An 18,985-nucleotide genomic window follows, 5' to 3' on the forward strand; every position below is an offset into this window, starting at 1 on the left:
GGGAGTCCCCATCCTCTGCTCTCCTGAATTCTCCAAAGTATTTTCTAGAGAGTCTGGTACATGCCATGCATCCTATCATACAAGAAGCAACCTGGGGAAAGAATGGGGAGCTGATAGACCATCTCCACTGCCATTAGACACCAAGAAGAGAGCCTTTAAAACCAGAACACTTGGTCCAGTGGAACCCAAGGTTACCATGCGCTTAACCCCAAAACCACTCAGAACACAAGGAGACCGGAAACTTCAGAAGACCAGTTCCTTGGACATTTTCTTGGAAGCAACTTTGGAAGAAGAGCCTTGCCTTCAGGCACTGAAGCCAGGAGCCCCCCTTTTATTGAAGAGCTAAAATGTGATGGGACACATGTAACACAGTGTTGTGCAAGGGGCAGACACAACAGGATCAAACCCCCACAGCAGGAATATAAACCCAGCAAATTATCTCTAAGTAGAATTATCACGAGAGAAAAAAGCAGAATTGTGGCATAAGATAAACTCTGGGAAACATGCAGAGGAGGGGAGGAGGGTTATTCTCAGTGAAACAGCACCCATTGGATCAGTTTCCATAAGGCATCCTTGATTTCCTGGTTCCTCATGCTGTAGATGAGGGGATTCACTGCTGGAGGCACCACCGAGTACAGCACTGCCACCACCAGGTCCAGGGATGGGGAGGAGATGGAGGGGGGCTTTAGGTAGGCAAACATGGCAGTGCTGAGAAAAAGGGAAACCACGGCCAGGTGAGGGAGGCACGTGGAAAAGGCTTTGTGGCGTCCCTGCTCAGAGGGGATCCTCAGCACAGCCCTGAAGATCTGCACATAGGACAGCACAATGAACACAAAACACCCGAAGTCCGCAAAGACACCAACCACAATAAGCCCAACCTCCCTGAGGTAGTACTGTGAACAGGAGAGCTTGAGGATGTGGGGGATTTCACAGAAGAACTGGTCCACAGCATTGCCTCGGCAGAGGGGGAGTGAAAATGTATTGGCAGTGTGCAGGAGAGCATAGAGGAACCCAGTGCCCCAGGCAGCTGCTGCCATGTGGACACAAGCTCTGCTGCCCAGGAGGGTCCCGTAGTGCAGGGGTGTGCAGATGGCAACGCAGCGGTCATAGGCCATGACGGTGAGAAGCCAATACTCTGCTGAAATGAAAAAGACAAACAGAAAGATCTGGACAGCACATCCCATGTAGGAGATGTGCCTGGTGTCCCGGAGGGAATTGTCCATGGATTTGGGGAGAGTGGTGGAGACGGATCCCAGGTCGAGGAGGGAGAGGTTGAGGAGGAAGAAGTACATGGGAGTGTGGAGGCGGTAGTCGCAGGCTACAGCGGTAATGATGAGGCCGTTGCCCAGGAGGGCAGCCAGGTAGATGCCCAGGAAGAGCCAGAAGTGCAAGAGCTGCAGCTCCCGTGTGTCTGCAAAGGCCAGGAGGAGGAAGTGGGTGATGGAGCTGCTGTTGGACATTGTGTCCCTCTGCGCATGGGGATCTGTTCAAGGAGGTAAAGGAAGGGAGAAGTTAGGGCTGACTGCTTTGAGAAAAATCTATTCACATTCTTATATGAAGCCCCTCCAAACTGCCTTTCACATTTCGGGAAGAGCTTTGGTGAGCTCTGGTTGGTGCTGGCTGAGGGTGCCCCAGGGAGCAGCAGGCTCTGATGGGGGCTCTGCAGGGGTCAGTCCTGCCCTACACCAGTAGGTAATTAGGAACTCGGGGTGATCTCAGATTAAATCCAGTCCTGATATCAAAGAGCTTTTCAGCATTGTGGCTCCCAATTCACCTGACTGCAGAGCAGAGCTGTGGGCAGTTTGGGTTGTGCCTTCTGCTCTAGTTGCCCCAGCACAGCTGAGCAGTGGTTGGAATGCAGCAATGCCTGGCATTTCTGCTGCACTGCAAGGGAAACCTTGTGGGTGCTGAGAGTGGGCACAGGGACTGTCCCGTAGTGCAGAGTGAGGACAGCCGCTCTGTCCATCAGCCCTGCTCTCAGCTGCCCTGGGCTGGCAGCTCTTCCAGCTGGAGGACTATCGCACTCGGGTGTTCCCCCCAAAAGAAAGAGGCCAGTGCTGGGAGCAGAGGAATCCAGTTTCCCAGTGCAGATCTCCAAACCCCTCACCCCATCTCATCGTACCTGAGGAGGGTCTCAGCTCTGCCCTCCCAACCAGGGACACAGAGGGCTCATGACAGCTGCCCACATGCAGCCATCCAGCAGGAATTCGTTGGCGTTAGCACCGAGGTGTCTTCTCCATGGGGCTCCTGCAAAACACAGAGATGCCCTGGGAGAGCTGTGCCCTATGGGATGGCAGCCTGCAGCCCAGCAGGACCTCCCAAGGACAGAGTCAACTGTCCTGCATTTGTTATGTCCTGAAGGGAGGGTGAGATCAGTGCCAGCCGCACACACTGCAGTACCCAGAGCCCCACAGGTGAACAGGGTGCGAGCTGGATGCTTTTCCTCCATGGCCATATGTGCATGACAGCACACGCAGCATTGGTGTCTGAGCTGTACTTAAATCCTCACCCCCCATACCAGTGAGTGTAACAGTGAGAAGAAGGGCAGTAGGGAGAAGAGGAGAACACGCCAAAGGAGCCCTGCCAAGGGAGGCAGGAGAGGGAGACAGTGAGAGACCCTTGAGTTTTAACTCTCTTTGGTGGTCAGGGTGCTTGGGAAGGCAACTCATGGCCAAGTCTCCATGCCATTAAGGGCTGAGACTCTGCTGTGTGAGTGAGGAGACCAGGGGTTGCTCCAGGGAAAGTATCTGCCCTGCAGGGGATGGCAGGAAGATGCCTGATCCCCACATCTCTGCCCTCTCCATGCTCACAGAGCCCATCCCACCTGCTGTGTGCTCAGCTCTGCCCTGCAGGCACCTCCTGGCAGCAGGGCACTGCCCAGGGACATCTCTGGGTGTGCAGGGGCTAAGGAGCAGCTCAGGCAAGTCCTGATGAGAACTGGGGTCTCATTGCCTACTCCAGAGCAGAGAAATAAATTCCCATCTCCCACTGCCCACTCAGCCAACCAAGAGTGGAAAAACTCAAAGCACAGATCTCTGTGTTTTCAGGTAATCCCCTACCTTGACATCTATCTTTAAAACGACCCTCTGCAAATGTCCTCCAGGTGATGTAGAAGTCTGAGCAGCCCTGACCCACGCTGCACCCTCTGGACAGCAGAGGGATCCTGCCCTGCGTCCACCCACAGGTTCTCCCCACAGCTTTGAAGGGTGCTCCCTAGGCAGGCTGAGTGCTGACCCGGGCAGACGGCAAACTCCATGCCCTGGTGCACAGCCCACTGAGGTGCAGTGACCCAGCTCTGAAGGACAGCCCTGGGCACCCACAGGTGCACACCGATCTTCAAAACCCCAGAAGGTGGCAGCTGTATTGCCTTTTCCTTCTGAACGTGCAGCAGGGAAGTCCTCCTCTGCAGCACATCCTCCTACTCTGCATTACAGAAACTGTGAAAGTCCTCCCGAAAATCCCATAGGCTGTGGGATGTAGCAGCTTTTGTATATCCCTCCAGGAACACCAGTTACATTGTCCTGCAACCAGGGACTTACCATGTGGAGGGCTGTGAAGATCTGTCCCATGCAGTGAGCTCTCAGCATCCTCCCACTCCACACTGCCTTCACAGTCTCTCTGCCTCACTCCTCTCCTCTCAGCACTTGCAGGCAGTGCCCTCAGCCCTGCTGCCCTTTGCAGAGGAGCTGCTCCTGGGCAGAGCTGTCTCTCTGCAGTGCTGCCTGCTTGCCAGCAGCTCCCTCCATGCCAGGAGCCCAGCCCAGCTCAGCAGCAGAGGCCCAGCCCAAGGCACCACTTTCTCTGCCCCTCTGGGCTCCCTCCAGGTGTCCCTGGGGCTGCAGGGGAACCTGCTGGGAAACAGGCTGAAGGCATCACTGATGTTCCCTCCCTCACCTGGGGAGAGAGACACTTACTTCCAGCAATGTCATTTCTCCTATCAGGAAAGGACTTGGGCATGAGAATCCCCTTTTTTGGTCCCATCGTTAGGCAGGACACCCAGGAAGGTGACAAAGAAAGATCTAATTTCTTCAAGATGGGGACTTATCCTCAGTTCAATGAAATAGGCATTTCATGCTGGGTCTTTAGACCTGGGCCTAGGAAGACACGTAGCTCCCTTTTGCCCATACTATGTCTCTGCTTTTGCACCCACGGGGTCTTGGACACTTGGTACCAGGGTACCTTACAGCAAGTCAGAGCTTGCTTGGTTGCACAGCTGCAGTGCTTCAGCCCAAATGTGCAGCAGTGCCCTCAGCCAGGGGCACAGGCAGGAGGAGCTGGAGCTGTTCCTGAGCAGACAGAGCTGTGCCATGGTGGCAGAGCTCAGGACAGCTGCTCTTCAAGGACAGCATCCTCCAAGCTCCGCAAGGGGGAAACTTGATTGAAACACAGTCTAAACTTGAAAGGCAGTTGAAGGGCACCATAAGGATGGTTTACTGCTTCAGGAACAGTTAAAGAAGAAACAAAGATCCTGTGTGGCCACTGTTGAAGTAAGAGCAGGTGTAGATAGATGAGAGATTGTGTGTGTCCTCTTTGCCTCAGTCTTCCCCAGCAAGGTCTCCCAGGCCTTTGTGCCTCAAGGTGGGACTCTGGAGGTAAAAAGCCAGCGGTGGATGGGGACCAAGTCAGGGATCACTTGAGCAAACCATCTTTTACCAGTCTCTGGGACAGGAGGGGCAGCATCCCAGGGAGCTGAGTGAGCAGGCCAATGGCACAGCAAGGCCACTCTCCATCATCTTTCAAACGTCACGGAGACTCTGGGGACTAGCTGATCACTGGCAGCACCTCTACAATGCATACATCTTTCCAGAATGCCCCAATGATGAGCAGGGGAATGAAAGGCTGTGCCCCAGAGCGTGTCCACTTGAATCCCATTTCTGGGTGTCTGAAAGAGAAGGCAACTAGGTTTACCCAGGGGAGCTTGTTCCTGGCCATCTTCTTTGCTTTCTGTGATGAAAGGACAGGATTGCTGGATGCAGGGAGAGCAGAGATGGTCTTTTACCTGGAAGTCATCAAGGCTTTCAGCATCATCCCTCCAGAAATTTCTTGTGTCCATATTAGGACACTATGGGCTGCACGGGTGGATAAGTCGTTGAGTAAAAAACCTGCTGGAAAGCAGTTGGGCTTGGAGGAGTGTCGTACATGCGTGGTGCTCTGTCGGGAGGCATCTAGCTAGTAGGGTCCTGCAGGGGTCTAGTTTGCAACCTGCCCTGTTTCACATCTTTTCAATGACCTGGAGGACAGGAGACAGTAATTTTTCATATACATTTGTAGAAGATATCCCATTGGGGAGAGCAGGGCAGGGCTGGAGGGCAGGGCTGCCATCCCAAAGGACATAGAAACCTCATGATATCCAGTAAAGATTCCACCAAAGTCCTGCTCTTAAAGTGGATGATGGCTCTGAAATGTCCTATGACAGGGACTGCATAGGCGGGTAGCAGCTCCACAGGAAAGGGTCTGCTGGTCTTTGGGTTCCATTAGGCAAAAGAGGAGCCACCAGCAAAGATGGCCAACAACAGCCTGGGCTGTGTGAGCAGGAGCACAGCCAGGGCAAGTGATTCTCTCCCTCTGCTCAGCACTTGTGACACCACATCCAGAATACTTGCCCAGGTTTTGGTTCCCCGCAATGCCAGAGAGACATTGGCAAGCTGGAGGTCCGCAAATTTCAGTGGAGGGCCACAGAGATGGCCCAGGTTGGAGCACTGGTCCTGTTAGGAGAGGCTGAGGGAGCTGGGCTTGTACACCCTGGAGAATGGAGGGCTTTGCGGGGAGGATGGAAGAGACTTGCATTGCCTACGGTGAGGTTCCCAAGAAGACACTGTGGTGCAAGGCAGGAGCACAGGAGGCAATGAGCTGGAACACGAGGGGGTCAGGCTCAAGATAGGGAGAAACTTTTGCAACATGAGGACAGCCAGACATGGGAAGCCATTTCCCAGAGACTGTGCACTGCCTCCATCCCTGGAAGTTTCTCACACTCATCTGGATAAAACCATGAGCAACCTGGTGTGATCCTGCTTTGAGCAGGATGTTTTCTACAGATATCTAGCCAGGTCCCTTCCAGCCTGAATGACACTCTCATTCCTCACCTCTCCGTGTCCTCAACATGAGGGAAAGCCCTCAGGGTCCCTCTGACTGTGGAAATAATTCACATCAGGTAGAAGGCAGCAGCACAGGCACCCCAAACAGTCTCGTTGCCATCCCTGGCCTCATCTTTAATTTACTGCTTCCCTTTTCCCCCTCTCAAATTCTTCACTGTTCTCATTCTCACACCTTCCAAAAAGGCCAGCCTGCCCTGGCTGGCTGGGGTGGAGTGCATTGTCTTCAGAGCAGCCCGTAGGGTTCCATGTTTCGGATTTGTGACCAAAACTCTTTTAGCTATTGCTGAAGAGTGCTTAAACAAAAGGAAAGCCTTCTCTGTCTCTCACACTGCCCTTCCAATGAGTGGCCTGGTGTTGGGCAAGAAGTTGGGAGGGGATGCAGCCAGGACAGCTGACCCCAAATGACCAAAGGGATATTCCATTCCAGAGGGTATCACGCTCAGGAATAAATGCCCAGGAAAAGGAACAGGAAGGGGGGACATTTGTGGTTATGACATTTGCCTTCCCAAGTCACTGTTAGTCGTGATGAAGGCCTGGAAGCTTGCCTGGAAATGGATGAACATTTCCCTGCCAATGGCATGGAGGGAATGTATTCATTTTCACTTTGCTTGTGAATGCAGCTTTGCTTCACTTATGAATCATTCTTAATTCCAACCCAAGAGCTTTTCTCACTTTTACCTTTCCAATTCTCTTCCCCAGGCTGCTGTTGGGGGAGTGAGCAAGTGACTGGGTGGCTGATTAGTTACTGGCTGGGGTCAACCCACCACACTTGTTAATCCTTTCCACATTGGCCGTGCTTGTCTTCTTTTACATCCTCCTGTGGTGTTTCTGAGATGGTTGCTGTGCCACTTTCTACCTGGGGCAGCAAATCCATGAAACAGGACACCCCTTAGATTACCTGTAGTGTCCTGCAATTGCTCACAGTGTTATCTTGTCAGAGTGTCGGGCATCTGCACACATAGCATGACGTCGGAGCCACTGCCTTGCAGTGTTCCCAAAGAGAAGAGATTCAGCTGAAGCTGAGGGTCTCGACATCAGGCACTCATGGGAGCAGAATTCCATCACTGGCAGCCAGGAAAGTCTTTATTCATTTCTTCTCCTCCCAAGACCTGAGCAAGTGATGGGGAGAAACTAAGAAAGGAGAGGGTTCATCACGGATTTGCAGTCCACACAGAGAGCTGAATTTTGTCCTACTATCAAAGGTTTAGTTCAGGTTAATGTTGCTACCAAGCAGGATTTCTTGAAAGTGTTCAGATACTGTGTGCTTCTCTTAAGGGACAGAGAGTCTAGAAAGGCATCATCCAACATAAACAGCTGTCCTACAGACATCTGTGGAGCAGAGGTGAATTTTACTTATGAAGATTATTAACTAAGGAGTGCAAACCCTCAAATCAACATAAGGAGACTGAGGCACCTGCATGCTGCTATGGATGTCATAGATCCACACGACACAGGATGAGTAAGGCCACCTAAATGAAGCATCTGGAGGGCTGGCTGGTGCTGTCAATGAAGAAAATTAAACAGTACTGGAGAGCAGTGAGGAAAGCCAAAGTTTTGAATCAAGAGCTTGCTGGAAAGAGCCAAAAGGAAGGCTGGGTCTGGGTGAAAGCTACCCCATGCTCTGGGGGTAAGGTACGCGGTTCGGACATTTTCCCTGGCAGCTGATTCTCTGGACCTGCACCACACAGCAGCCAGGTTTCTCAGCAGGGCTTTCCATTTCCCTTTCCAGAAATGACCATGTCCCTCCAACATTCATGGACCCCTACCTGCCAGTTGGGAAAGCACATTTTGTTGAGAGGAAGACCTCGCTGAGGCACATCTGTCCTTGAGGTCCATAGGCTTGTGCAAGGCTCAAGGTGGAGCTCCTTTGGTGCCGATATTTCTATTGCAGAGCACCCTCTGAGCACCACTGCCTAGACAGATGAGGAATGATCATCAACATTTGAAGAAACTATGAGCACATTTTGCTTCAGCTGAAATGCCTTGAACAGTTTTCACCCATAGACAATGCTTTCCCGTGATGCCAACATGGACGTTTCCAGCCCACTATCCTGGTTTCAGCTGGGATAGAGTTTATTTTCTTCTTAGTAGCTGGTATAGTGCTGTGTTTTGGATTTAGTATGAGAATAATGTTGATACACTGATGTTTTAGTTGTTGCTAAGTAGTGCTTACACCAGTCAAGGACTTTTCAGCTTCCCATGCTCTGCCTGGCGCACAAGAAGCTGCGAGGGGGCACAGCCAGGGGGGCTGACCCACATTGGCCACAGGGCTATTCCACACCGTATGACGTCATGCTCAGTATATAACTGGGGCGAGTTGGCCGGGGGGGAAGGGATTGCTGCTCGGGAACAGGCTGGGCATCAGTCAGGGGGTGGTGAGCAATTGTGTCGTGTATCACTTGCTTTGTACATTATTATTGTATTATATTATTATTATTATTACTACTACTACTGCTATAATTCTATTTTATTTTACTTCAGTTATTAAACTGTTCTTATCTCAACCAGGAGTTGTCTGACTTTCACCCTTCCAATTCTCTCCCCCACCCCAATGGGGGGGAGTGAGTGAGCGGCTGTGTGGTTCATAGTTGCTGGCTGGGGTTAAACCACAACTATGCCTGGGAGAAGAAACACTCATCTCCCCTGTTACACCCCTGACCCCGCTCTGCCCAGTGCACTGTGTATTGACTCTCAGCACTCTTTCACATCTTTCCACATGCCCTGCTTGAACTGACCACTTCTCAAGGCATCTTTTCAGCAGGCTGCCTGGGCGTACGCATTTCCCAGTGTCCATCCAGCTTTCCTCCTCCCGTTGCTCTCTACCCATTCCCACACCTCTCAGCTCCTCAGGTGCTGCCCTGAGCTTCAGGCAGTTTGAAGCTTGCCTTGTCTTTCAGCAGGCTGCCTGATGGTCCCTTGAGCCATGTCCTCACTTGTGTTTCTACCTGTTTTCCCATGTATCTCACTGAAAGTGTTCTGCTAAGGTTACCGACAGTGGGAAGTGGACTTCAGTGGAGGAAACTTGGACTACATCTATTATTTTTTACTGAGCTATTCTTTTCTTTTTCTTTTTTCTTTTTTCTTTTTTTTTTTTTTTAAATTGGGAGGTAAGAAACATTATTCTGTGACTGTGTACAGCTGATTCTCCAAAGAAAGCAGGTGAGAATGTGTGCAAATGAGCTGAAGCATTGAGCTACAGTCTTTAGTGGAAAGAGCTTAGAGTTGAGAAACCCTGATGCAAGTCCCAGGCGGCCACTGAGAGAAATGACCGGTGGGGGAGGGGGCAGGGGGACCAAGGATGACGATGGGACACAGGACAAAGATGGGCTGTACAGTGTCTGACAGAAATGATCTTAACTTTCCTACATCTGCAGGCTTCATCAGGAGATGCTCTGGGTCAATCTGAATTGGAGAAGGCTGGTCTTACTTGTTGTGTAAACAGAAAAATAAAGAAAACTGGAAAAAAGAAGAAAAACTGATTTATTGTTCCTTCTTATTTAAATCTTCTCTCCTTGGCTACTCTCCTGAAAGTTTTCAAAGTAGCCACAGAAGACACGAAGAATTTGGGAAAATGATGCAGAGAGACATGGCTTGTTAGGGTGTTTTGCATGTTAATGAGCTCTCTGGTGCCAAGTTCCTGAACTGCAAAGACTGAAAGAATGAACAAGCCTCCAAAGAAGTGCAAGGCACAAGCAAGCACCAAGTTTCTGAGGGCGTTGGGGGCCCCACTGAGGGCCAGCGCTGACAAGGCCATCAAGGCAATGAGCAGTCAACGTGTCGGTCCCTGGGGGCTCATCAGGCAAAAACTGGGAGCCACTGGTTGCAGGTGGCAAAGGCCGTGTGCTGGTGGCTCTGATGCCATGTAAGCCCTTGGTGTTTATTATCAGAGTGGCCAAGCCCTGCCCCCCAGGACCTGATAAAGGAGGTCCTTCATGCCTTGCTCAGGACTCTGCCTAGGGTCAGTGTGAGTGGGGGGCTGTGTCTGGGGCAGGAGGCAGGAGGCAGGTTGGTGTTAGATTGGTGTTAGATTCTGTTCCTCTAATGACAAAGGTGTGGTTTTCTGGGGATGTGCCAACGCATGTGAATTCCACAAAAACCATCTGGCTTCATAGGCCTGCTAATGGCCCTCAATCACCTAAGCTGTCCCTGTCCCAGACTTGCTTGCCTCCTCAATCCCAGCACTGTACTGCACAACCTCCTTATTCTCCTAGCCTCAAATCAAACACTGAATGATTCCACTTTAGCATGACTTCCCCTTGCTCTTTCAGCTCTTCTTCTGGCGCATAACACACTTTCTTCTATGCACACACCACTCTCTCCCTCCAGTCCCATTTCTCTCACAAAGGCTTCCCACCTCCCCTGCAGTAATGGGACCTCACTCCAGGAGGTTCATGCATTCTCCAGGCTCATGGATGTTTCCTGAATTCCAGGCAAGTTTGGGTAGTGAAGGAGAGGAAGACAGAAAAGTCGGCTCGTGGGGCATGATGAGCAGTGTTCATCTACCCCCAGCAACGAGCACTCCCCATCTGCCAGGTTGAGGCATGCTCCCATGATGGAAAGTCCTCATATAAGCCCTGCTTTGTGCAGGGACCTTCAGTCACACTTCCAGGGCAAATCCACTCCTCTTCCACCCGCAGACATCAATGGCTTTCCATTTCTGGGCTCAGACATGGTTGGAAGGATTTGCTAAAGCCCTGAACCATCACCTTGCTTCTCACTGACATCCCTCCACCCTCCCTCCCATCCCTACACACTGCCAGTCACTGCCTAATTGCCAACTGGAAAGTTAAGAAGCTCTCAAGGCTTTCCATCTCGTTCTCTGCGGATGGCCGTGTTTCTCCAGTCACCATTCATGGATCCTTCAAACATCCGTTGAGGAAGCACACCAAGATGTGTGAGAGGAGGGCCTCCCTGAGGCCTCCCTGTACTCTCTGAGGTCTAAATGCTTGTGCAAGGCCTCGGGAGGAGTGTATCTGGTGCCCACATTTGTATTGCAGATGGCTGGTCTGCAACGGACCAGGAATGGAACAGAACTGGTGTCAGGACTGCCGTGGGAGGGGACACTTGGTGTCCTGGGTGGGGCTGGAGTGGAGTTAATTTTCTCCATAGCAGCCCCTACGGTGCTATGTTTTGGGGTTGTGACCAGACCAGTGTTGATAAAACACTGATGTTTTAGCTGTTGCTGAACAGCAGCTGCACAGTGCGAAGGCTTTTGCTGTTTCTCCTGCTGCCCAACCAACGAGCAGGCTGAGTGTGGGCAAGAAGCTGGGAGGGGAATCAGCCGGGACAGCTGACCCCAACTGACCAAAGGGATATCTCATACAACATCATGCTCAGCAATAAAAGCTGGGGGAGGAAGGAGGAAGACATTTGGGACTATGGCATTCCTCTTCCCAAGTAATCCTTACTCATGATGGAGCCCTGCTTGGCTGGAAAGGACTAAACACCTGCCTGCCAATGGGAAGCAGCGAACGTATTCCTGATTTTGCTTTGGTTTTACCTATTCAGGTGTCCTCTTCTTGACCCATGAGTTCCTCACTTTGCCATTCTGATTCTCTCCCCATCCCTCAGGAGAGGAGAGTGAGCGAGCGCCTGGGTGGGGTCTTAGCAGCCATGTTATGGACTTATTTCTCTTTAAATTAAAAGCAGTAACAGTACCTTGCTCTAAAATTTCTTCTTCTTCTTGATTATATATTTAATTTCTTTAAATTTATTCCTCTCATTCCTTCTTAATTGACAAGACAGTTGTAACATAAGAGTATTTAGATTTTGGCATGAAGTTTTTAGAACTGTGCTTTTCCTCTCATTGCTAACCCTTTCTTACCATTTCACAGTACCATCTCTCAGACAATGTTGCCCCTAATTCATTTCTGCTATCTACCTTTCATTCTTATTTCAAGTGTGTGTGTGTGTCTGTGCGAGGAGTTCATTGTTTTACAAAAAATTGTCACGGGACAGATCCTAAACTGGTGAAAAGCACAAGGCGGGCCACATTTTTATGTGATGGACAGTGACACAACACCATTATCTCCATTTTGCATCTCTGAAGACCTAACCCTTCCACAGAGTGCCTGGAAGGTCTGATGTCCCTCCATCTGCCCTGTACATCATCATTGAAGGTGAAATTACTCCAGTCAGAGGTGCTGTTTGGATTCTCCTCAGAGGCTAAACCACCACATGGGTCAGGAGATATTCCAGGATTTCTCAAGGGGCATCATATTCCTCTGGACCAAAAAGTGGAATCTCAGGGGTCAGGGCATACCAATACTTGTGTTCAGGGATCTGCTCAAATGACCCCTCTCCATTTCTGTAATGGTGCTTGAGTTTGCTCAAGGAGTCCTTGAGTCACTCCCCATCCACTGCTGGTTGTCGTCCTCCACAGGAGAACACCAGGGGCATCCCCTCAACACAGGGGACATCCCCTCAACACAGGGGGCATCCCCCAGACTCATCCTCTCTGCCTGTCTCTACAGTAGAGCCTGGTTTTTTCCATTGCAGAACCCCATGTGAGCAAGCTGTCCCACCACATCTCATTTCATCCCAAACCATCACAGCTGTGTGACAAGCCGCGGCGGTCCAGCTCCTCCTGCCTGCGACCCACCTCCTCCTGGCTGTGCACGGTTTGGCCGCAGCTGCTCAGCTGTGGCACCAGGGTGGAGCGCAGACTTCTCCCAGGGAAACCTGAGCAGTGATCCTGACCAGAAGACCACGGTACAGCCAGCGGTGCTGCGCTGCACGTACAGCCTGGCCTTCACGCCTGTGCTGTGCTGCACAGATCCCTTGGCCGCAGGACAACCTCAGCAGCTCATGTCCCAAGGGGCCTGCAGGCAGCTCCCACTCAGTACCAGCCCTTACGCCTCCTGCGTGGCCTTGTCTGTACCTAACAGTGCAGCAAGGAGTTCTCATGAGAACATCCTTTCTCTTTGACTGTAGAGATGAGGAAAAGAGGTGGTTTCATGTAAGAAAATCTACGAGGAGCTTGGATGACCAAACCAGGAGACTCTCTTCTATGGGCGGGGTCTGCATGGCATGCTGTGTTGGGGTCAGAGGCCTCTTCAATGCTACACCACTTGGGGTTCCCACCATCTAAAGGCACCTAAGATGATCTGCATGATTCTCTCATAGAATCATAGAATCGTTGAAGTTGGAAAAGACCCTTAAGGTCATTGAATCCAGCCATTAACCTATGACTGCCAAGTCAACCACTAAACCATGTCCTCAAGCACCACGTCTACCCATCATTTAAGTACCTCCAGGGATGGAGACTGAACCACTTCCCTGGGCAGCCTGTTCCAGTGCCTGACTACTCTTTCAGTGAAGAAGTTTTTCCTAATATCCAACCTAAACTTCCCCTGCCGCAGCTTGAGGCCATTTTTTCTCATCCTATCACTTGTTACTTGGGAGAAGAGACTGACCCCCACCTCGCTACAACCTCCTTTCAGGTAGTTGTAGAGAGCAATAAGGCCTCCTCTCAGTCTCCTCTTCTCCAAACTAAACAACCCTAGCTCCCTCAGCCGCTCCTCATAAGACTTGTGCTCCAGACCCTTCACCAGCTTTGTTGCCTTTCTTTGGACACACTCCAGCAGCTCGATGTCCTTCTTGTAGTGAGGGGCCCAAAGCTGAGCACAGTACTCAAGGTGCGGCCTCACCAGTGCTGAATACAGGGGCACTGTACACTCTCCTTACAGCGTTAATGCTAATGAACAGCATTTTACAAGATCCCTCACAGCGTCCGAGTGCCTTTCTTACTGGAATTAGAATGGAATTTCACCAGTGCCTCCTGGTGAAAAACACTCTCTCAGCACCCTTGGGTGCAGCCCCTCCGGTCCCATAGACTGGTAAGGGTGTAGTTTGCTCAAGGAACCCCTGCCTTGATCCTCATCCACTGCTGGTTGCTCTTCTCCAGAGTTCTGCCTCAGAGCACAAAGGTCTGGGAGACCTTGCTGGTGGCAACTGAGACAAAGAGGACGTAGAGTATCTCAGTCTACCTACACCTACTCTTACTACCTTTAGCAGTGTTCCCACAGTATTTCTGATTCTTCTGTAGCTGTTCCTGAAGTAGAAACATCTCATCTGGGTGCCCTTGCATGCCCTTTTCAGTTTCAGTTGCGTTTTGTTAGGACCCATTGCTGTGCTTGGGGGATACTTTCTTTGAAGACAAGATGTCTCCAGGCAGACGGTGAAAATGGTTCGTCTGTTCCTTGGCTGTATCATCAAGGGAGTGATTAAAGACCCCAGTGTGATGTGCTTTGTGTTCCGGCAATGCCTGCAGCCCTTGGGAAGAGAAGGGACCTTGCCTCTCTGATGGCATCTGATGACTGATGCCTCTGACTGATGGCACACAGGCACAAAATCGCACTGCTTGCAATGCCTTCTGGGGTGTCTGTCACACACCCACCGTGAGTGGGAATTGCTTTCCTGTTAGTAAATAGAACCATCATAGAATACAAGAATGGTTTGAGTTGGAAATCACTTAAAGATGATCTGGTTCCAACCCCCCTGCCATGGGCAGGGACCCCTTCCACTAGACCATGTTGCTCAAAGCCCCATCCAAGCTGTCCTTGAACACTGCCAGGGAGGGGGCATCCACAGCTTCCCTGGGCAACCTCTTCCAGTGCCTCAGCACCCTCATACAAAAGAATTTCTTCCTTGTATCTAATCTAAACCTACCCTCTTTCAGTTTAAAGCCATTACCCCTTGTCCTATCACTACATACCCTTATAAAAAGTCCCTCTCCAGCTTTCTTCCAGGCCCCCTTCAGGTACTGGAAAGTCTCCGTGCGGCCTTCTCTTCTCCAAGCTGAACAACCCCAACTCTCTCAGCCTGTCTTCATAGGAGAGCTGCTCCAGCCCTCTGATCACCTTCATGGCCCTCCTCTGGACTCACTCCAACAGGTCCATGTCCGTCTTCTATTGGGAGCTCCAGACCTGAACGCCGCACTCCGGGTGGGGTCTCATGAGAGTGAAGTAGAGGGGCAGAATCACCTCCCTCGACCTGCTGGTCACGCTTCTTTTGATGCAGCCCAGGATACGGCTGTCCTTCTGGGCTGCAAGCGCACATTGCCAGGTCATGCTGAGTTTCTGATTAACCAACACCCGCAAGCCCTTCTCCTCAGGGCTGCTCTCAATCCATTCTCTGCACAGCCTGTATTTGTGCTTGGGATTGCCCCGACCCACGTACAGGACCTTGCACTTGGCCTTGTTGAACTTCATGACGTTCGCATGGGCCCAACTCTCCAGCCTGTCAAGGTCCCTCTGGATGGCATCCCTTCGCACCAGCGTGTCGACTGCACCCCACAGCTTGCTGTCTTCGGCAAACTTGCTGAGGGTGCACCCAATCCCACTGTCCAAGTCACCGACAAAGGTGTTAAACAGCCCAGTCCCAAGACTGACCCCTGAGGAACGCCACTCGTCACTGGTCCTGGGCTGTCTCTGCAAGCCTTGGTATCTCATGGAGCTCTGTGGGCCTGGGTTTAAACATTAAATTGAGTAGGCACCCGGATCTCTGTAAGGCACTGTGGGGATGAACATGAGGCAACTGCCAGTAGAGTGAGTGGAGACCTAGTAAATACAGCCGATGGAGAAGAGAAAGAGAGAGCCTGAGCTCTCCCTGTGGCACACGGCTCCAGTGGTTCAGATGAATAACTCTCAAGGCTGTCCTGAACATAATGAGTGGGGGCAGGTTCAGGTGCCCTCATTGGAGCATCAGCTGTCATTTCAGTTGGCCAAAGAAAATGCCCAGCAGCCTCTAAGAGGATTCCCCCAGATGTTGGCCTGTCTCTACGAATGGCTCCATTAGAGCTTGCAGTTACCTCCACAGGTCTTTGACCACTCCTGACACCTTCAATATCACCAGGATTTGTGTCTGAACAGCCCAGTCCTGCCCTCCATCCCCATTAACAAGCATGGGAACTGAGGAAAGGAGCTCACATGCAGGTGCCTATTCTGTGCCCACCTGCACACCTGGTGCAAGAGGAATCCCACGTCCTGTTGGTTTGTGTTGTGCATGGGAGGGAGCTAAGTCCCCTTCTAGCCCCAGGACTGCAAAAGCACAAATGAGAAGTGTCTATTGACTCATCTGCATCCCTTCCCTCAGCAGGGGTAACGCAGATCCCTCCTTGTCACTGTCTGCTTGTCCTGTCTCATGATGGGACAAGGAAAGGTGATTCTCATGCCCAAATGTTTTCCTGATAGGAGAAATGACACTGCTGGGAATAATTGTGTCTCCCCAGCTGAGGGATGGAAAAGAAGTGTTTTCTTCAGCCTGTTTCCCAGCAGGTTCCCCTGGAGCCCCAGGGACACCTGGAGGGAGCCCAGAGGGGCAGAGAAAGTGGTGCCTTGGGCTGGGCCTCTGCTGCTGAGCTGGGCTGGGCTCCTGGCATGGAGGGAGCTGCTGGCAAGTGGGCAGTGCTGCAGAAAGACAGCTCTGCCCAGGAGCAGCTCCTCTGCAAAGGGCAGCAGGGCTGAGGGCACTGTCTACAGGCACAGAGGGGAGAGTAGCAAGGCAGAGAGAGGTTGAAGGCAGTCTGTGGTGCGAGGACACTGAGAGCCCATTGTGGGAAAATCTAAAAAGCCCTTGACACGGTAAGCCCCTGGAAGCAGGGCAGTGAAGCTGCAGCTGCGGGAGGGATCTCCAAAAGCTGCTACATCCCATAGCCTGTGGGATCTTTAAGGATGAATCTTATGGCTTCTCAAATGTAGAGTAGGAAGACATGTTCCAGAGCAGGTTTTCCATGCTGCACTATCAGAGGGACAGGGCATCATGGCTGCCTTCCTCCAGGGATGACTGCAAGGCTGTTAAGCCAGGTGCACAGCCAGGGATGCCCAGGGCTGTGCTTCAGCGCAGGGTCCCTGTGCCCCAGCGGTCTGTGTGCCAGGGTCAGTGCTCAGCCTGCCCGGGGAGCTCCCAGCAGCGCTGTGAGGAGAATCTGTGGGTGGAAGAAGGGACCCCTGGTAGGGCAGGGTCCTTCTGCTGTCGAGAGGGTGCTGCATGGGTCAGGGCTGCTCACAGCTCCAGTTCCCCCCCAGAATATTTCCTCAGGGATGTTTCAAGGAGAAGGTCCTGGCAGGGATTAGCATAAAGATAATGAAGATTTCCTCAATTTGTTTTCAATTTCCTACATGGAGTGAGGAGGATAGTGGAAAAGGGATAAATGGAAAAGGACCTGTCAACTTTAAAAAAGTCACAGAGACTCCTGACTGAGTGATCAGTAACTCCTGATAGGAGCCTCCTAAATTACCCTCAGCCACTGCTCTGCCAAAGGACAGCACCAGCATCACCTCTGCTGGACCCATCAGGGTTCTTCTGACCTGCCCTTTTCCACCTGCAAACAGGAACATGCGCCCAGCCACTGCCCTGCAAACAGGCAGGTTTCTGTCGGTCCAAGGTGAGTGCACAGAGGTTGGGATGGGGTCTGTGATTGCTGAACAGGGAAAAGCCATGGGACAGGGAAACACCTCCCATGGTGAGAATCACCAGGCAGCAGGGAGATGATGAGGGAATGAGAGGAAACTAAGCCCAGAAATGTTGTGGGAGGGAGAATTCAGAAATCTCCGTATGATCCCCTCCAATGCAGATGCCTTCCTCTGAGCAAGCCCCCTTGCCTCCTCTCCCACCCACCAAAGCCTCTGCCCTCAGGGCTGGGGGCTCCAAGGCGTGAACCACCTCCTCTGCAGCCAGAGCTCCAGCAGAGCCGTGGTGCAGCTCTGCAGCCACGGGCCCAGTTCCCTCTGCAGAGCACAGGGGCTGAGAGCAGCTGCCCGGCAATGGTGGTGTCTGGGAGGTGGCGTGCACAGCTGGGGAAGGGGAACGCTGTCTGAGTGCCCCAATGCCTCTGCCCTGGCCTCTCTCAGCCACACCTTCACTGTGTTTTGCCTTGTTCCTCCACTGGTCTGTGTTATTGCTATTGTTATCTTCTTGCTGCCAGACGCTCCGGCGATGGGAATTTTTAGCTGCAGAGTCACACACTGATCTTCTGGGTCTTTTCATGCAGATGTGTCCATGGGAACAAGTGTTCCAGCTTTCCTCTAACCTGTGGGGCTGTGGGCAATGAGGTCTATGGGGCTGGAGAATAAGCTGGTTTTCCCTTAATCAGATGGTATCGTTAGGACACTTGCCTGTGTCCTTGAGAAGCTGTGCTTGAGAAGCTTTGTCCTTTCAAGCTGAGATGTCCGCTGAGAATGCAAACCTGTCCCCTAGCACCCTTTTGTTATCTGAAAGCCCCATGCAGAAGTGTAGAGATGCTACAATGGAGGAAATGCTGCTGGGGTGGTGAAATGAGCCCTGTGTGTCCTGGGCTAGAAGTGGGGTGCTGAGACCCTGAGAAAGGGTGAGACATTTAGTGGTCTGTGGGGGATATTTCTGTTCTCAGCAAAGTCTGGTTGTTTTTCAGGGTAGCAAAACAGTGGGATCACCCTCCATCTCATGGAGAACAAGCCCACGGCAACTGAGAACAAGACAGAGAGACAGATCATCTCCCCTCCTTCTACACTAAGCCCCAGGCAATGGTTTTGATATCAGGACTCGCTCTGTTCTCCCTGAGTGCAGAAGAAATGCTGAAGTTTTCTGAAATCCAAGAAAACTGCCCAGGTGAGATGGGGGTGGAGCATTAAAATCCCCAAACCTCCCAAAGTGCCTTCTGTTATCCCCTTTCCTTAGCACTGGGAGTGCAGATGCTGACAGGCCCTTCTGCATTAGGACCAGTTTCATCTGACAAAGTCGAACACCAGGACTGGCCCCTGCCCCACCGTTCCCATGAACCCACTGCTGCAGAGCAGGGCTGACTCCTCAGCAGCCAGCGGGCAGAGGCCCTGCTCCTCACAACACACTCAGCCAGGGCTGCAGCCACAGAGCTGAAGGAAGGTCTCCTGGAAAAGGAGTAAGTGGGGGGG

General features: G+C 51.8%; 1 protein-coding gene across 1 annotated transcript; it reads right to left on the minus strand.

Annotated features, from left to right (window-relative positions):
- Positions 1-530: 530 nt before the first annotated feature.
- Positions 531-1,532, minus strand: LOC148051187 (olfactory receptor 14A16-like). Its single transcript, XM_087738294.1, has one exon. The coding sequence runs from the start codon at positions 1,458-1,460 to the stop codon at positions 531-533; it is 930 nt and encodes a 309-aa protein (XP_087594420.1). The 5' UTR covers positions 1,461-1,532.
- Between the last annotated feature and the right edge of the window lie 17,453 nt (positions 1,533-18,985).

The sequence above is a fragment of the Nipponia nippon genome, unplaced genomic scaffold, assembly GCF_047370975.1.
Source record: "Nipponia nippon isolate SJK-2023a ecotype South Korea unplaced genomic scaffold, ASM4737097v1 scaffold_64, whole genome shotgun sequence".
Lineage (NCBI taxonomy): Eukaryota > Metazoa > Chordata > Aves > Pelecaniformes > Threskiornithidae > Nipponia > Nipponia nippon.

What these genes read in the sequence shown, in the direction of transcription:
- LOC148051187 (XM_087738294.1), bottom strand. Translation starts at nt 1,460, where the DNA reads ATGTCCAACAGCAGCTCCATCACCCACTTCCTCCTCCTGGCCTTTGCA.